Source organism: Formica exsecta, unplaced genomic scaffold (assembly GCF_003651465.1).
Source record: "Formica exsecta isolate Colony F162 unplaced genomic scaffold, ASM365146v1 scaffold27, whole genome shotgun sequence".
Classification (NCBI taxonomy): domain Eukaryota; kingdom Metazoa; phylum Arthropoda; class Insecta; order Hymenoptera; family Formicidae; genus Formica; species Formica exsecta.
In genome coordinates, this window is record NW_021849963.1 from 75,216 (window position 1) to 88,490 (window position 13,275).

At 37.1% G+C, this 13,275-nt stretch overlaps 3 protein-coding genes across 5 annotated transcripts in view; 2 read left to right on the plus strand and 1 right to left on the minus strand.

The window, feature by feature from the left end:
• The window catches only part of LOC115237060 (2-aminoethanethiol dioxygenase), a 4,284-nt gene extending 3,317 nt beyond the window's left edge, over nt 1-967 (minus strand). The window contains exons 1-2 of one of the 2 annotated variants that reach the window (XM_029809858.1): nt 666-967; nt 133-515 (exon numbers count right to left, since the gene is read on the minus strand). In XM_029809858.1, the coding sequence (XP_029665718.1) occupies nt 133-414 (282 nt within the window). In that variant the 5' untranslated portion in view covers nt 415-515; nt 666-967. Of the gene's footprint in view, nt 1-132; nt 582-665 lie in introns of both variants that reach the window. The other variant, XM_029809857.1, reaches the window with a different exon arrangement.
• A 975-nt stretch (nt 968-1,942) lies between these two features.
• On the plus strand, nt 1,943-9,499 carry LOC115237061 ((E3-independent) E2 ubiquitin-conjugating enzyme-like). 2 transcript variants are annotated; one of them, XM_029809859.1, is made up of 9 exons: nt 1,943-2,173; nt 2,380-2,553; nt 2,635-2,793; nt 2,858-3,517; nt 3,601-3,811; nt 4,042-4,225; nt 4,405-6,416; nt 6,495-6,896; nt 7,064-9,499. In XM_029809859.1, exons 1-8 carry the CDS (start codon nt 1,943-1,945, stop codon nt 6,881-6,883), a joined length of 4,020 nt encoding a protein of 1,339 aa, XP_029665719.1. In that variant the 3' UTR covers nt 6,884-6,896; nt 7,064-9,499. The 2 variants fall into 2 exon arrangements, with proteins under 2 accessions (XP_029665719.1, XP_029665720.1); XM_029809860.1 differs by having other exon boundaries at nt 6,495-6,890.
• Nucleotides 9,500-9,743: 244 nt separating this feature from the next.
• LOC115237058 lies at nt 9,744-11,249 on the plus strand. Its single transcript, XM_029809848.1, has 3 exons — nt 9,744-10,072; nt 10,414-10,497; nt 10,585-11,249. The coding sequence occupies exons 1-3, from the start codon at nt 10,030-10,032 to the stop codon at nt 10,743-10,745; spliced, it is 288 nt and encodes a 95-aa protein (XP_029665708.1). The 5' UTR covers nt 9,744-10,029; the 3' UTR covers nt 10,746-11,249.
• Nucleotides 11,250-13,275: the final 2,026 nt, after the last annotated feature.

The window sequence follows — 13,275 nt, forward strand, 5'->3', positions numbered from 1 at the left end:
TGTTTCAAATATCTTCTAATAATTTTTGTGATCGTATATAACAAGATATATATATATATATATATATATATATAACAATGTTTGCATACAGCAAGTGATAAGGTGTCTTATAACACTTGAAATATATTTTACCTTCAACAAACCATACATTCCGGGATGATCGTGCATAGGCATCGTGACTCCATGTTTCAACACGAAAATAGCGATTGTTATGTCCTTATTTTCGAATATATCCATCACACACATAGGCGCTGGTTGTCTGCTGACATAATCGAGAATATTTTTGTCGAGTTTCACATCCTCGGCGGTTATTTTGTTCATCAGACTCCATAATTTATCCAAGCTTTTCTGACAGAACCGATCACCAAACGTTTTCATCGCTTGCTTCGCCAAAACCTCGATCGCCGATGCCATAATTATATGCTTTAATGCGTCACTTCTCGAATCTGTTTTACCAAAATATTATCCAAATCGACGAGTAATTACAATGATTTTTGTATCCGGATATATGTATCCTGAAAAAACGTATGTCAATCCAGTACTTCACGTTTTTTTGACAAGACCAGTCGTAACCTCAATTGCTGTATGATAAGAAAGATTCATTAATAAAAGATGAAAAAGCTTAATCGATTGAAAAACTTTGAAAGAGAGCAACATTACATTACCATATATAAAGTTCGCGTGCATAAAGTGTAAAATGATATCCAAGTAGATTCGTGCATGTCGTGACAGAATATAGAGAATATTTAAATCGCAATCAATCGCATGTACTAACATTATATAATTTTTTTTTATCTATCATCTTATCTAAAGACCTTCAAAGGTCAACAATTTCTATAGCAAAAAAAAAAATATATATTTTTTTTTGACACAGCCATTGGCATAACAACTTTATTTTTAAATAGTTCGCAGTTAGATGTTTGTACGTTTTTAAACTAAGGGCTCCTGCAAACAGGACGTGTGGCAAGAGGCGACGCGGTAGCCAATCAACTTACAACTTTTCCATTAGAGCAAAAAATTGATTGGCTACGGCGTCACATCTTGCCACGTGTTGACGCGTCATGTGTGCAGAAGCCTTAGTGTCGGTCTACAATAGTGATTTAAGCTCTAAGCCTTAAGTGTCGGTCTACAATAGTAATTTAAGCTCTAAGCCTTAAGAAATTGACCAATCACGATCAAGTACCCTCGTTCCAATCTCCTATCCATAAGGAAATTGATTATTGGTCTATTTTTTTTACTGCGAAAAACTGTCCGAAAACTCAGAAATTTTATATTCAGTAGCCAATCGCCGCGTCCAATAGGATTTGTAGGATAAATAAAAATGTCGCCTTAAGGCTGGTATTCATAGTCCGTTCTTATATTTAGATCGTCTTAAGTTTGATCTTGGATAGTCTTAGGCCGGTATTCATAGTCAGTTCTTATTTCAAGACCGTCTAAAGGGCCGTCTACAATGGCAGTAACAAGGCTGTAGGAGTAGGAGAGTATACTGTTTTTAGTGATGTTTAGACGAGGAGTAACGAAATGGGACACTTAAGTAATGTTTTAAGATGCTAATACGGCTCTGTGATCGGTTTAGGACATCTTAAGATTGTGCTTAAGACGGTCTTAAATATAAGAACTGACTATGAATACCGGCCTTAACATGCTATACTTGAGATGATCTTAAATATAAGAACGGACTATGAAAACCGGCCTAAGAATTTTTGCCGCGCAGACGCAGTATTGATGTATTTGAAACTCCAGCCAGTCTGCTGTCAACGTCGTCGGCTCGGCCCGGCGGTGCTCGGCATCGTTCGACTCTGTCACTCTGTCTGTCGGGTATGCTCGGCCACCTCGGGCAGTAGCAGCAGCAGCAGAGCGGGCGGACTCGTCCACCGTAGTCCAGTCACCGAGTGAGAGCTAGGCTGGGGGCAGTAAGGTTGTATAGGCAGGGGCAGGAAAGATGGCTGCCGCGGCGAACGTTGCGCCGGAGAATCAGTATTTTTACGAGGATGTCGTCTATCGCGTGGATAAACGGGGCAACGTCGTCTTCGGCATCGTCATGGAGAATGACGATCAGGACATGTCCGAGGAGAGCTCCGACAGCGAGGAGAGCCTGCCGAAGCGCAAGAAGGGCGAGATACGCATGATCTGGCATCCGTCCGGCGTCGAGGAGTTGGTCAACTGTAAGAAGGTACCGCGATCAATTACCTGCTTGTCGATCCCTCGTGGAAGGACCGATCGATTCCCGCGTCTCGTACCTTTCATACTATTTGGCTTATCAGCATGAAAGGCGATACCTTTCGCTGCGATAACGGCACCAGATTGCATTAAAATCTCAGATTAACGATGTTTTGCATGGTATTGTGCGTCGAGATTCTTACGACGCTTCATTTCCAGGTTCATCTGGCTGATAGGACCCTCATGCCTGGAGATGTAGTACGTAGGATGATCAAGGGAAAGGATACGCAGAGAGGCTACTGCAGAGACATAGAACTGACCGCGTGTGTGCAAGTCATTGGCACCAAGCAGATACTCACAGATATCAAGAGCGAAGATCTAATCCCATTACAGGTATACAGATATAGACTTTCTATGGTGGAGATGCAGCCAGCATATTAGTTGAACACTGAAACAAACAGTTGTCATTTGTAGGAATTTGCAACAGATATGGCAGTCTGCATGGACTCTTGGGTTGGTGGCATTAGAATGACACATTTTAAATTATGGTTGGTAACACCAGACGGATCACACTGTGTCATAAACGAGATGGATTCCTGTGTGTTGGGACAATTGGAAGAGACTCGAGATAATGTAAGATCAATATGATTTATCATTTATATATGATCCACAGATATAAATAGCAAATATCTTTTAGGACAATGATTTTCCACACTCTACTGAATTCTACCCTGGTCAGAGCTTATGGGGTCCTGTTCACTGTTTGGAGGATGCGCAATGGATTCAGTGCACAAAAGAGATGAAATCAAAGAGAAAATTGAAACCGCAGAAGATAACAAAAGTGATTGTGGAGAAAGTAGAGACCGATTGGGTCGGTGTGCATTGGCAGTGTCGAGCGTATTCAAAGGACGGTGCCTGGTCAGATCAGGCACAACCAAAATTTGTGGTCGAGGGTGAAGATCTGAAAAAGCTGAAACTACTAAATGTATTCGAGCCTTCGACGGTACAGGTCGGCGATCGGAATTTTTACATCATTAAGGGAAACGAAAATGTTATTACTCGTGAACAGTGGCGAAAACAGCAGAGGGATATTTACCAAGTTCCTAAGCAGAGTCCGAAGAAGACGCGTCCGAATATTACAGTGACGAAGCTGCTGGAAGATAAGAAGAAGGAGCAGAAAAAGGATAAAATATCCAACCAACGATCGACAGAAGAGAGCAGTCAAAGTAATGGTGTTAATTCGCAGGATGTCACAAGTAATAATACTTTGATGCTGCCGCCTCAAAATCACCATGCTGAAAGTTCGGATGAATGGGATACCGAAGATACCACTGGTTCGCAAAGTGACTCAGCTTCGGTAATCAATTGTTTTTTCTTTTTATTTTTCTTTATTTCTAAGAATGAGAGATCTAAGATAGAAATGATTGATGCGCCCCATAGGTCTCTAGCGGCTGCTCCAGCATGTCGTCAATGGGAAAGAAAAAAAAAGGTCCTGCATTGATGACAAAAGTGCTGAAGAAAAAGAAGTTGCGAAAAGCGAAAAAGAAAGTACCTCCTGTTCCATTAATTCCCGGAACAAAGATAGTTGTAGAAACGTTGTCCACTAATACAAAAGCTAATGTGGTGTGGCAAGATGGTTCAGTAGAATTTGGTATTAAATATTGAATATTATGATTGATTTATATATTAGTTGGATCATAAGCTATATTTATATATATTCGAAATATATAATAATGTGAATTATCTCATAATTAATATAATTTGCTTATATTACCGATAGATATGTTATTAAGGAAAATACATAGTTTCAATTATATACATATATACATAAATATTGTAGCAGGCATATATGATGTTAATGTGCCATATATTCTTTTTTAGGCATACCATCAACACAATTATATCCAATCCATCACTTGGATGATAAGGAATTTTTTCCAGGTGACTTTGTTGTAGATCAAAAGGAGGAATCTAGAATGTATGGTGTTGTACAAAGTGTCGATCATCAAGGCCGTACTGCCAAGATAAAGTGGTTCCGAACATATACTTCTAGTCAAAATCCAGAGTAAGTGTTACATAAAAAAAAAATTTTTTTTCCGACATCTTTTCTCTTATGTTATCTCAAAACTTTCCATTGTCTTTGAATTTCTAGAGGACTTTGCATACTACATAATTTAAATTACTTACGAATAAATCAAAGGGAATGGTAAAACTTTTAATTTGTTCGATTATCTTCTTACCCAGGCCGATTTTCCTGGAGGAACGCGAAGTGAGCGTTTACGATTTGAAGGATCATCCAGATTTCCAGTACAGACCGGGAACCTTAGTAATTCGAATAGCGAATTTCGAAGGTGAGGATGCTGGATGCACCGCTGGTCAAGTGTTGGACAATTATCCAGAGGGACGAGTGAAAGTATGGTGGGTCGATGGTCATATTAGTATGTGCTGGCCGCAAGACCTGTACAAGGTCGGGGAATACGACAGTGACGAAGGGGAACTGTGGGATGATGTTTCATCCGATTCATCATGGGAGACAGAATTGGAGGATTGCTTTATCGCCGACAATGATGGCACCGAACAGACAGAATTAGAGAACATAAAACCGAAGTTAGCAGCGCACATCGAGAAGGCCAGGATTGCTATGTCAAGATTGGAAGAGATCTTTACACAGAATCCGTCGTTGCAGACAACAGAAGTGATGAGAAAGCTTCTAGAAGTCTACAAAGATTGCCGTTATATGGACAAATTGATGGGCACCTCGTTTTTTCACGAATGCCACTTCCAAGGGCTCCTCGAGCGGGTGAGAGAACGCGGTAGAGCGAATGTCGCGCAACGCATGGCGGATCAAGTGACGAGACTTTTCACACCCAAATCCGAATATCCGGAAGAATCTTTGGATAAAGATAATTCAAAGAATTCGAGAAGCAGCGATGATCAATGTGCAATTAGTGTACCGGAGGAACAAGTCGCTACAATTATTAATAGATCGGAAATTGACAATACTATTAATACCGAGAACAATACCAAAAAGCAGGACGACGAGAAGCCGATTAATCAATTATTCATACGTCCCAATCCCAATCCCGAAGATTCTGGATTGTATTCGGCGGAGAACTCGAAAAAGGAATCGGGTTCGAGTGAGTCCAGTGGAGAATTTCTCATGAGCGAAGACGTTAATAATGCGCCAGAATGCTCGTCCATGTTGAGTGGCGCAAATTTGTCCGACAAGACAGAACTGAATAGGATGAAAAAAGTGCCGACGAGTCTTGTGACTTCTCAGAACGTCGGAACGTCGCACGTGTGTGTCAAGCTATGTAATCTGATAAAAGCGCAGCTTGTGTTAGCGCACGCCGAAGTGTCTAGGAGGTTTGGTTTGGGCAGGATGTCGTTATCGGACGCAGAAAAAACTTCCCCGCGGAAAAAACAAAAAGGCGAGGAAGAGGAGGAACGCATGGAGGCGATGACGGATCCATCCGAGTGCTCCGTCGAAATTCCACCGCCTGTTTATACCGAAGGCGAAGGCTTCTCTATAGAAGAAACCGCGCCTGATAGTCATAAATTCAAGCTGACCATGTTTCAGCCCACCGACCCGAGCAACTTCTTCAGAACTGTCTCCAAAGAATTGAAGTTGCTGAAGAGCTCGCTTCCGCCGGGTGTGTGGGTAAAGGGATTTGAGGACCGTATAGATCTGTATTCTGTAATGTTCCGTGGTCCCGAGAAAACGCCCTACGAGGATGGTCTCTTCCTCTTTGACTTCCAATTATCGGCCGATTATCCGGCCGCGCCGCCTCTCTGTCATTACATTTCCTACTGCAGTGATCGGTTGAATCCCAATCTCTATGAAGATGGGAAAGTGTGCGTGAGCTTGCTGGGAACTTGGTCCGGTCGTGGTACGGAGGTATGGACGAGCTCGTCAACTCTGTTGCAAGTGATTGTCTCGATACAGGGTCTGATTCTCGTGAGTGAGCCGTACTTTAACGAGGCTGGCTTCGAGAAACAGAAGGGCTCGCAGCAGGGGCGCGAAAATTCGAGAATGTATAACGAAATGGTGGTGCTAAAACTGGTGCAGGCGCAAACCAAGTTGCTGCTGCACCCACCACCTGTATTCAAAGATATTATCATTGCACATTTCAAGAAACATGCCGAGAAACTGCTGCAGAGAGTGGAACTGTGGATGGAGATATCCGAGCAACATAACAATCAGCATCCGTTATCTCCTGTCACTCCCACTACGTTTAAAGAGATCGCCGATATTGGTATATAATGAATATCTTTCTTATATAATACTTTTTATACTAGATACAATAAATTCTTGCTCTCTTTTTTTTTTACAGAGGAGAAGGTATTGCCCGAATTCCCGCTCATTCCAGCATCGCGCGGTTTTTGCATAACCCTCTGCAAGACTTTAGCAACGTTTAAAGAGGTGCTCCTTAAAGAGAATATAATACAAAAGCCGAGAGAATGTCAGAACAATGAAAACATTATGGAGTTAAGGAACAATACTACAAATCAGTGCCAAGAAATGTCTACATCGATTAACAGTAAAGTAGCAGAATGTAATCAGAGCAGTAGCGGCATGAGCAATACGCAGGAAAATAACAAAAACCTGACATCAAGCGGCAATCAATCCATTAAGGAAGTGATGTCATCTTCCGTAACGAATATCTTTGGGGCGGCGCCGAGCGAAACGAAAAAGAATCTCTTGAGCCAAAACACCAGCTAGCCACAAGGTAAAAGTAAGCATAAATCGAAACGCTTAGCCCGTTTAAATTATTATATGACTGTTCGGTAATATATATATTTTAATATGGAATTTCAAATTACAAACGTACGCTGACACGCAACATATACATGCGATATACCTATCGATAATATTTAATAACGACACGATAATTTTTAATAGAAATACTGCGGCAGTTGTTGCTAAAGATATTTGTTCTAAGAGTAACTACCAATAGAAAGAGAAAAAAAGAGAGAGCGTAAAAGCGCGATTATAATAACATGCACGAACAAAAGAAGGCAAATTTGCAGCTTACACACATACACACACACACACAATACACAGAGATACATATACACAAAAACTTCGTATATTATCAAGACGAATTGTAAAATAATCGCGTTAATTCGACATCGAAGTAAAAAGAAGAAAAACAAGACCTATATAAAGCTCCTCTTGCATTTAGTTCCATATACTTTTAAATATAAAGATATTACGTTGCCTGTAACAAGTATAAGAAGTTAGCTGAAACCTCTGATAAGAGAATAAAAAAAAAATATATATATATATAAAATATAGTGCAGAAGGAAAGATCAGAATTTACCATTCTGTAAAACAAATATGGAGAAGAAATATGGCGAGAGATAAAGACCAGTAGCAATACGCCGAACTAACGAGGAAAAACGTTGCAATAGGATTTTAAAAGGATAATAATAGCGTGATTAATTCTGCGTAGCACATTTTCATGATTGCACTTTCAGTAATGTGTGATTATTGTCGAAATCGTAAATCGATTATTCCCGTCGAAACATATATATCTTGGAATTACTATGCCATCCAAGTGGAATGTTGGACCTTTATAAGAAAGGTACTCGTAATCAATCGCTTGCTCTTATGAAGAATCTCAGTGGACTTCCACACGAATTGTTTCGACAGAAATTTTATCCCGGCAGCTGATCGAAAATGAAGCTTAAGCGCTGCCAGACGATCAGATTGAGGCTCGAGATTTGTGTGCTTGAAAAATGCATAGTAATTGGGACTCTCTATATCGAACTGTTCGAAAGATCTTTCTTATAACGGCTCAACATTGTGCTACGAATATTCTCAAGCGAAACTATAAAGAGTGACTTTAATCGCAGACGTGTAGAGGAAAATAGCTTAGAAAAAAAACCAGATCCATATCTAGATGAAATCTTTACGATATGTCCAGTGTATATGGATTTTCTTAGCACATAGCTTGTAAAGCATAGAAATTTAGAAAGAAATGCATTATCCTTACTCTCAATCTTTTGTCGAGATTTTCGTCGAAGATAGATCTTTTTTTTCATTCCTATAATTTTTCCGGATATATATTGTGAAAGAGGACTGATTTGAATTGTTTACTAGAGTACTGTTCTAATGATTATTACTATCCTTATCATTAAGTTGATTAATAATTAAAGTGAACGAGATAAACACAGTGTGTGTATACAGTATTATTCATTAATTTTTTCTAACGATTCTCGCGTAACGTATCTTTCTAAAATTAGGGAGTTGTTTTTTGTGTAAAACTACCGATGCACATATAAGGAGATAACGGGATAAAAAATAGAATGTCACAATAAAGGTTTTCAGATCAATTTAATAATTAAAAGTTATGGAGTAAGATACTGTGGAGTGATATTTAAATATTTATCAATAGTTGTTTTCCTCTTTGTTACCTTTCTTTCATGATTCTTCAGACGTGGAAAAAAAATGTATATCCAAATCATCATCATTTAATCGATTAGCTTACAAAGCGCTCGTATTTTCTGTACGTCGATCGATTTCTTTCTGTCGTTTAGTGAAGGATAAGGAGACTCTTAAAGAGATTTACGGTGCTAACGAAAGAAAATTGCGAGAAAAGAGATGGAGATGCTTTTGAGAAAAGAGTATGCGATCCTTGTTAGGAAGTGTAAATGGACATGCTAATAGAGGCGGAGAATAAAAGGCGCTCTGTAAAACCGCCGAAACGTTTGGGATGCCTTGTATATGTGCCAGCTGTATTTACATTGATTACAACAATTGTATTCGTGATTCGCGTATTTGAAAATTTGTTTCACGCATTGCACTTGTTCGGAAGGAAAAGAAAAGGAAGAAAAATAGAGAAAAGAAACGCGCAAAGAAGCCGCTGCTGAATGTGCGATTAGCAAATAATTATGAGTGTAAAACGTGAGCGTAAAAGAAAGAAAAGGAAGAAAAAAAGCACATGTTCTAGTCTAACATCAAGTTATGTACGACAGATTAATTTTATATTTAACTTTTTATTTATATAATTTTTATTTTTATTTTGTTCGAGACTGTTCTTCCTGTCTTCGTTCTTTCATTCATTATCTCTTAAGCTCCTTTGTATAGAAAATTATATATTTAAGATTGTTATATTTTATTATTTAAGATTTATTTCTTTCGGCGTCACAAATCATCCTTTTACACCTGTAAAGTTCTATTTGGAGGCATTCGTTGAGATCATTCATTTGCCTTTTCTATCCATTGTACTACGTTGGCATCGATCAAATCGAAATTGCAGTTTCGTAGTAGTTTGCTACACATGTAATTCAGTTTTCTTAATTCTCAATAAAAAGTCATTATAGGATCAACGGACATGAAAATGTCCCGTATCTTTTATCAACATTATACCTTTATAAACATCCTTAAGGTGATGCCGGACCGTCCTGTTTTACCGGCCATAATAATTTACTTTGCAGACCGAAATTTTTTTATTGGTTACATGAACTGCTACTTCGGTGACATTTATTCTGATACATATATAATAATATAATAATAAATAATTATGCAATGCATAAGCATCATAAAAAAATTATTTGCAATTAAATTATTTTTATTTCAATGTATTAACGAGGCTACAATGATAATTGAAGATTCGTAATCTCTAATTGAACATCGTTCTACATTCGTGTAACGTCGAGCATAGAAATCGTGATATATGTGTAACGAACAAAAATGTATCTCGCTATCTCGAAATAGATAAGCTCAGTTATCCGTATCTCTTATCGAAGGTGTGATTCAGTACGCATTACGTAGACAGTAGACTACAGTATAGTTAACTGTGAGAGTGACTCTTGCTGTTCCATCTTTCTTTTTCCATTGTATATCGATATTTTTTGAGAAAAATGTATTCGAAAAAATTTGTGTGCTATTTAACTATCGCATTACGTAAGTAAAAAAGAAACAATCTTAATTTTAATATAAAAGAAACGCAGGGATAATTATTTCTAATCGGTAATAAAAGATGCCTCGCTTTTTACGTCTCATTGCATCGTGGAAATTGTCATTGATTGATGAAAAATAATCGCTGATGTTTTATTAAAAGAGCAATTACGATTATATAGTTAATCAATAATCATTTTTAAACGCGATATTATTCAATTATTATTTTACATTTATTAATAAAGTCTACGTTGCACGCGTGTGACATAGCATGTAAGTTACAATAGATCTCATAAAAAAGAAATGAATTGCAAATTTTCTTTTGCTCCCTGAACACCATTAAACAGTTCTGATGGGCATATTCTTGGAAGAAGTGGAAGCGAGGCGAAAAATCTTGAGAGGACGAAAAACAATAACGAGGCGTTATTATAGTAAGTCGATAATAGTAACGATACAAAGTGTGTGAAGTGATGATAGAACCAGGTTCTAAGCATTTGTTAAATCTTTTTTTTTTTTAGGAGGTACGGCTATACCTGCTTGGGCCATAGTTGTTTTGACAGGATTCGGCATGCTACTGCTCGGCGGTGGACTTTACGCATTATTGCAAAAATTCGTGGTCGACTCCGCCGACACCGGGGAAACTCACACCTATCAACCCGCGTTGCAGATCGAAAGCTAGAAGTTCTAAGTAAGAAGAAAGTTTTAAAAATTAACTTCCGATGAAAAAGAAAAAAAAATCCTTACCTTTTTATACTCCACATTATATAAATTATGTAACGTAGAATTTTATAAATGTGTTTTTTTTTTAGAATGACATTTTTGCTTTATTATTTATGAGATAATTATATTCTGATTTGTTAGAATTATTCTCTTTTAACAAATGATATAAAAGTATTTGAGATACTACACATTGTTATGTTTATATTAATGTCCAAATATTTATTATATATGTTACGTCTTCAAAGTGCGAGAGAAATCGCGCTTAGGTTTTGATCGATAAAAATTACGCATCAGGTAATTTTTTTACAAGATTTAAGTAGAGACCTTATACCACTTTTCTCGCACTGACTTTTCAGCTTTGCGTAATTATGAGATGCGTAGAGCCAGAAAATGAATTTTCTCATTTTACATGCTAAACGATAGGAACGAAAAAAGAATAAACGATATAAGGGTTCGATTGCAATGCGGAATTTGTTTTTCAATCCAAATTTTCAATTTCCCAGATAAGACAAGTCTCAAGTTAAACTTCTTAAGAAAGAATTTTGTGAGAGGAAAAGATATGGTCGGCCGAACAAAGTCCCTATGTGGCTTTCTTAATAATACCTGCGTGCGATATATTTATCGTAAATCCTAAAAAAAGATATAAAATATATTTTTTTAAATTCCTGATTGAATTTATCACGTTGTGCAATATATTTTTTATTATTTAATTAGGTCAAACGTTGCGCGCGCGCAGCGCAACATTTTTCAAACTCTACACTTTTGTATGTATGTGTATTCTTTTTATCCAATTATCGTCATATTAATATTTTCTCTTGTTTTTATCGCAAATTTTCAGTCTAGGAATGGCTACAATCTTCGAAAAAAAAAAAAAAAAAAAAAAAAAAAAATCAAAGTGAGAAGCGCGCGCGCACACGTGTATATGTATGATGGTAGAGCAAAGAATGAATGAAATAACGATACACCATAGAGTCATGTATATAGGTTTCAACTATGTACTATTATTTTTAATTCAATCATTGTCCCGTCGTCTAATTCGGGGTAAGTACATAAAAATCCCTTAAAACCTCGAGAATTTTGGACTCCGAAGTTTTATATAGCAGCGCTCATTTGCCGACTTTGTATGGCATCTTTCTTTGTCTTTTCTTTTCTTTTTTTTTTTTTTTTTAAATTATTTTCTTTTATATATGAAAACGTCACGCATGCTAACGCGCATCAACGACGCATCGGTAATTTATATATGCGTCGCGAGCATATCATCGATCGGTCATTATCCGTCGTTCGCTCACTTTTAAATTATACATATCTCGACAGACAGATAATTGAATGCGCGATTATCAAAGTCGATACATGACGCGCGTGCGATGAAAATGATTTTGCTCGGCAAGTACACAGAAAGTAACACTTTGTCGTCCACAAGAGCAGTTAACATTGAGAAAAATAACTTCTTACGCGATTATTTCAATAGAATTTCTTTTTTCTTCTGTATTACGGTAGGATATCCTTACAGTTGTATAAGTATCCTCCATGAAGTCAGTTTTTGTTATATAATGGGCGGAGGGAGAGTTTGGGGGGGGGGGAGAAGGCGGAAAAATTCGCACGAAGCTCGAGATGTGATAACGAAATCTGTTCTTTGGTTTTTTCTTTCTTTCTTTTTTTTTTACGATCTTTAAAGAGAGTGGCTATTACAATGATTATGTTGAAAGTAGTGCTGAAAGTAGTGAAAGATATCTTTTTTTTTTTTTTAGTTTCTTATAAATATTCTGTTCTCTTATACACAGTAGTATTTCTTTTTCTTTAACGCGGACCTGTTATAGTTTGTACAGAGGTCCTAAATAAGTAATTCTTACAAGATAATAGTTAGAATCGTTCTCTATATCATGTGTGTAATTACAAGAGTTCGTCAATGTATATATATATAATATCATAATTGTCCGAAACAAAATCGGACGTCCGGTTTTGTCAGCGGTGACATCGTCGAGCGACGTATAGGAGCTTCTCTCTCTCTCACATACACACACACACATACACACATTTTCTCTTTATCTCTCATTCACAGCTTAAAAACAATTCAACGTGGCGAGGATTGACAGATCGCATCTTCGCGTGGCCGCCAATGCGAAATCATTCTCGCGTATAAAACAGCATTGGAGATGAGTGCATTCGTCAATTGCAGTATGCATTATACGACACATGTAAATCACGACACACGTGGAAATTGATTTATATAAATGAATGAAAACAGTAATCAATTTTTTTATATTTCCCAATCTTAAATTTACAGATTAAAGGAAAAAAACAGTACATAAATAAATAAATATATATATATAATTCCAATGAAAACATTTATTTTTCTTGTAAGAATTAAAATGGACATCAACAAATACTATTAATACGATTAAGTATATAATAAATTATATTATTAATTATATTATATTAAGTATATAATATAATAAATTAATAAAATAAATTTTTTTTATAAGAAGATG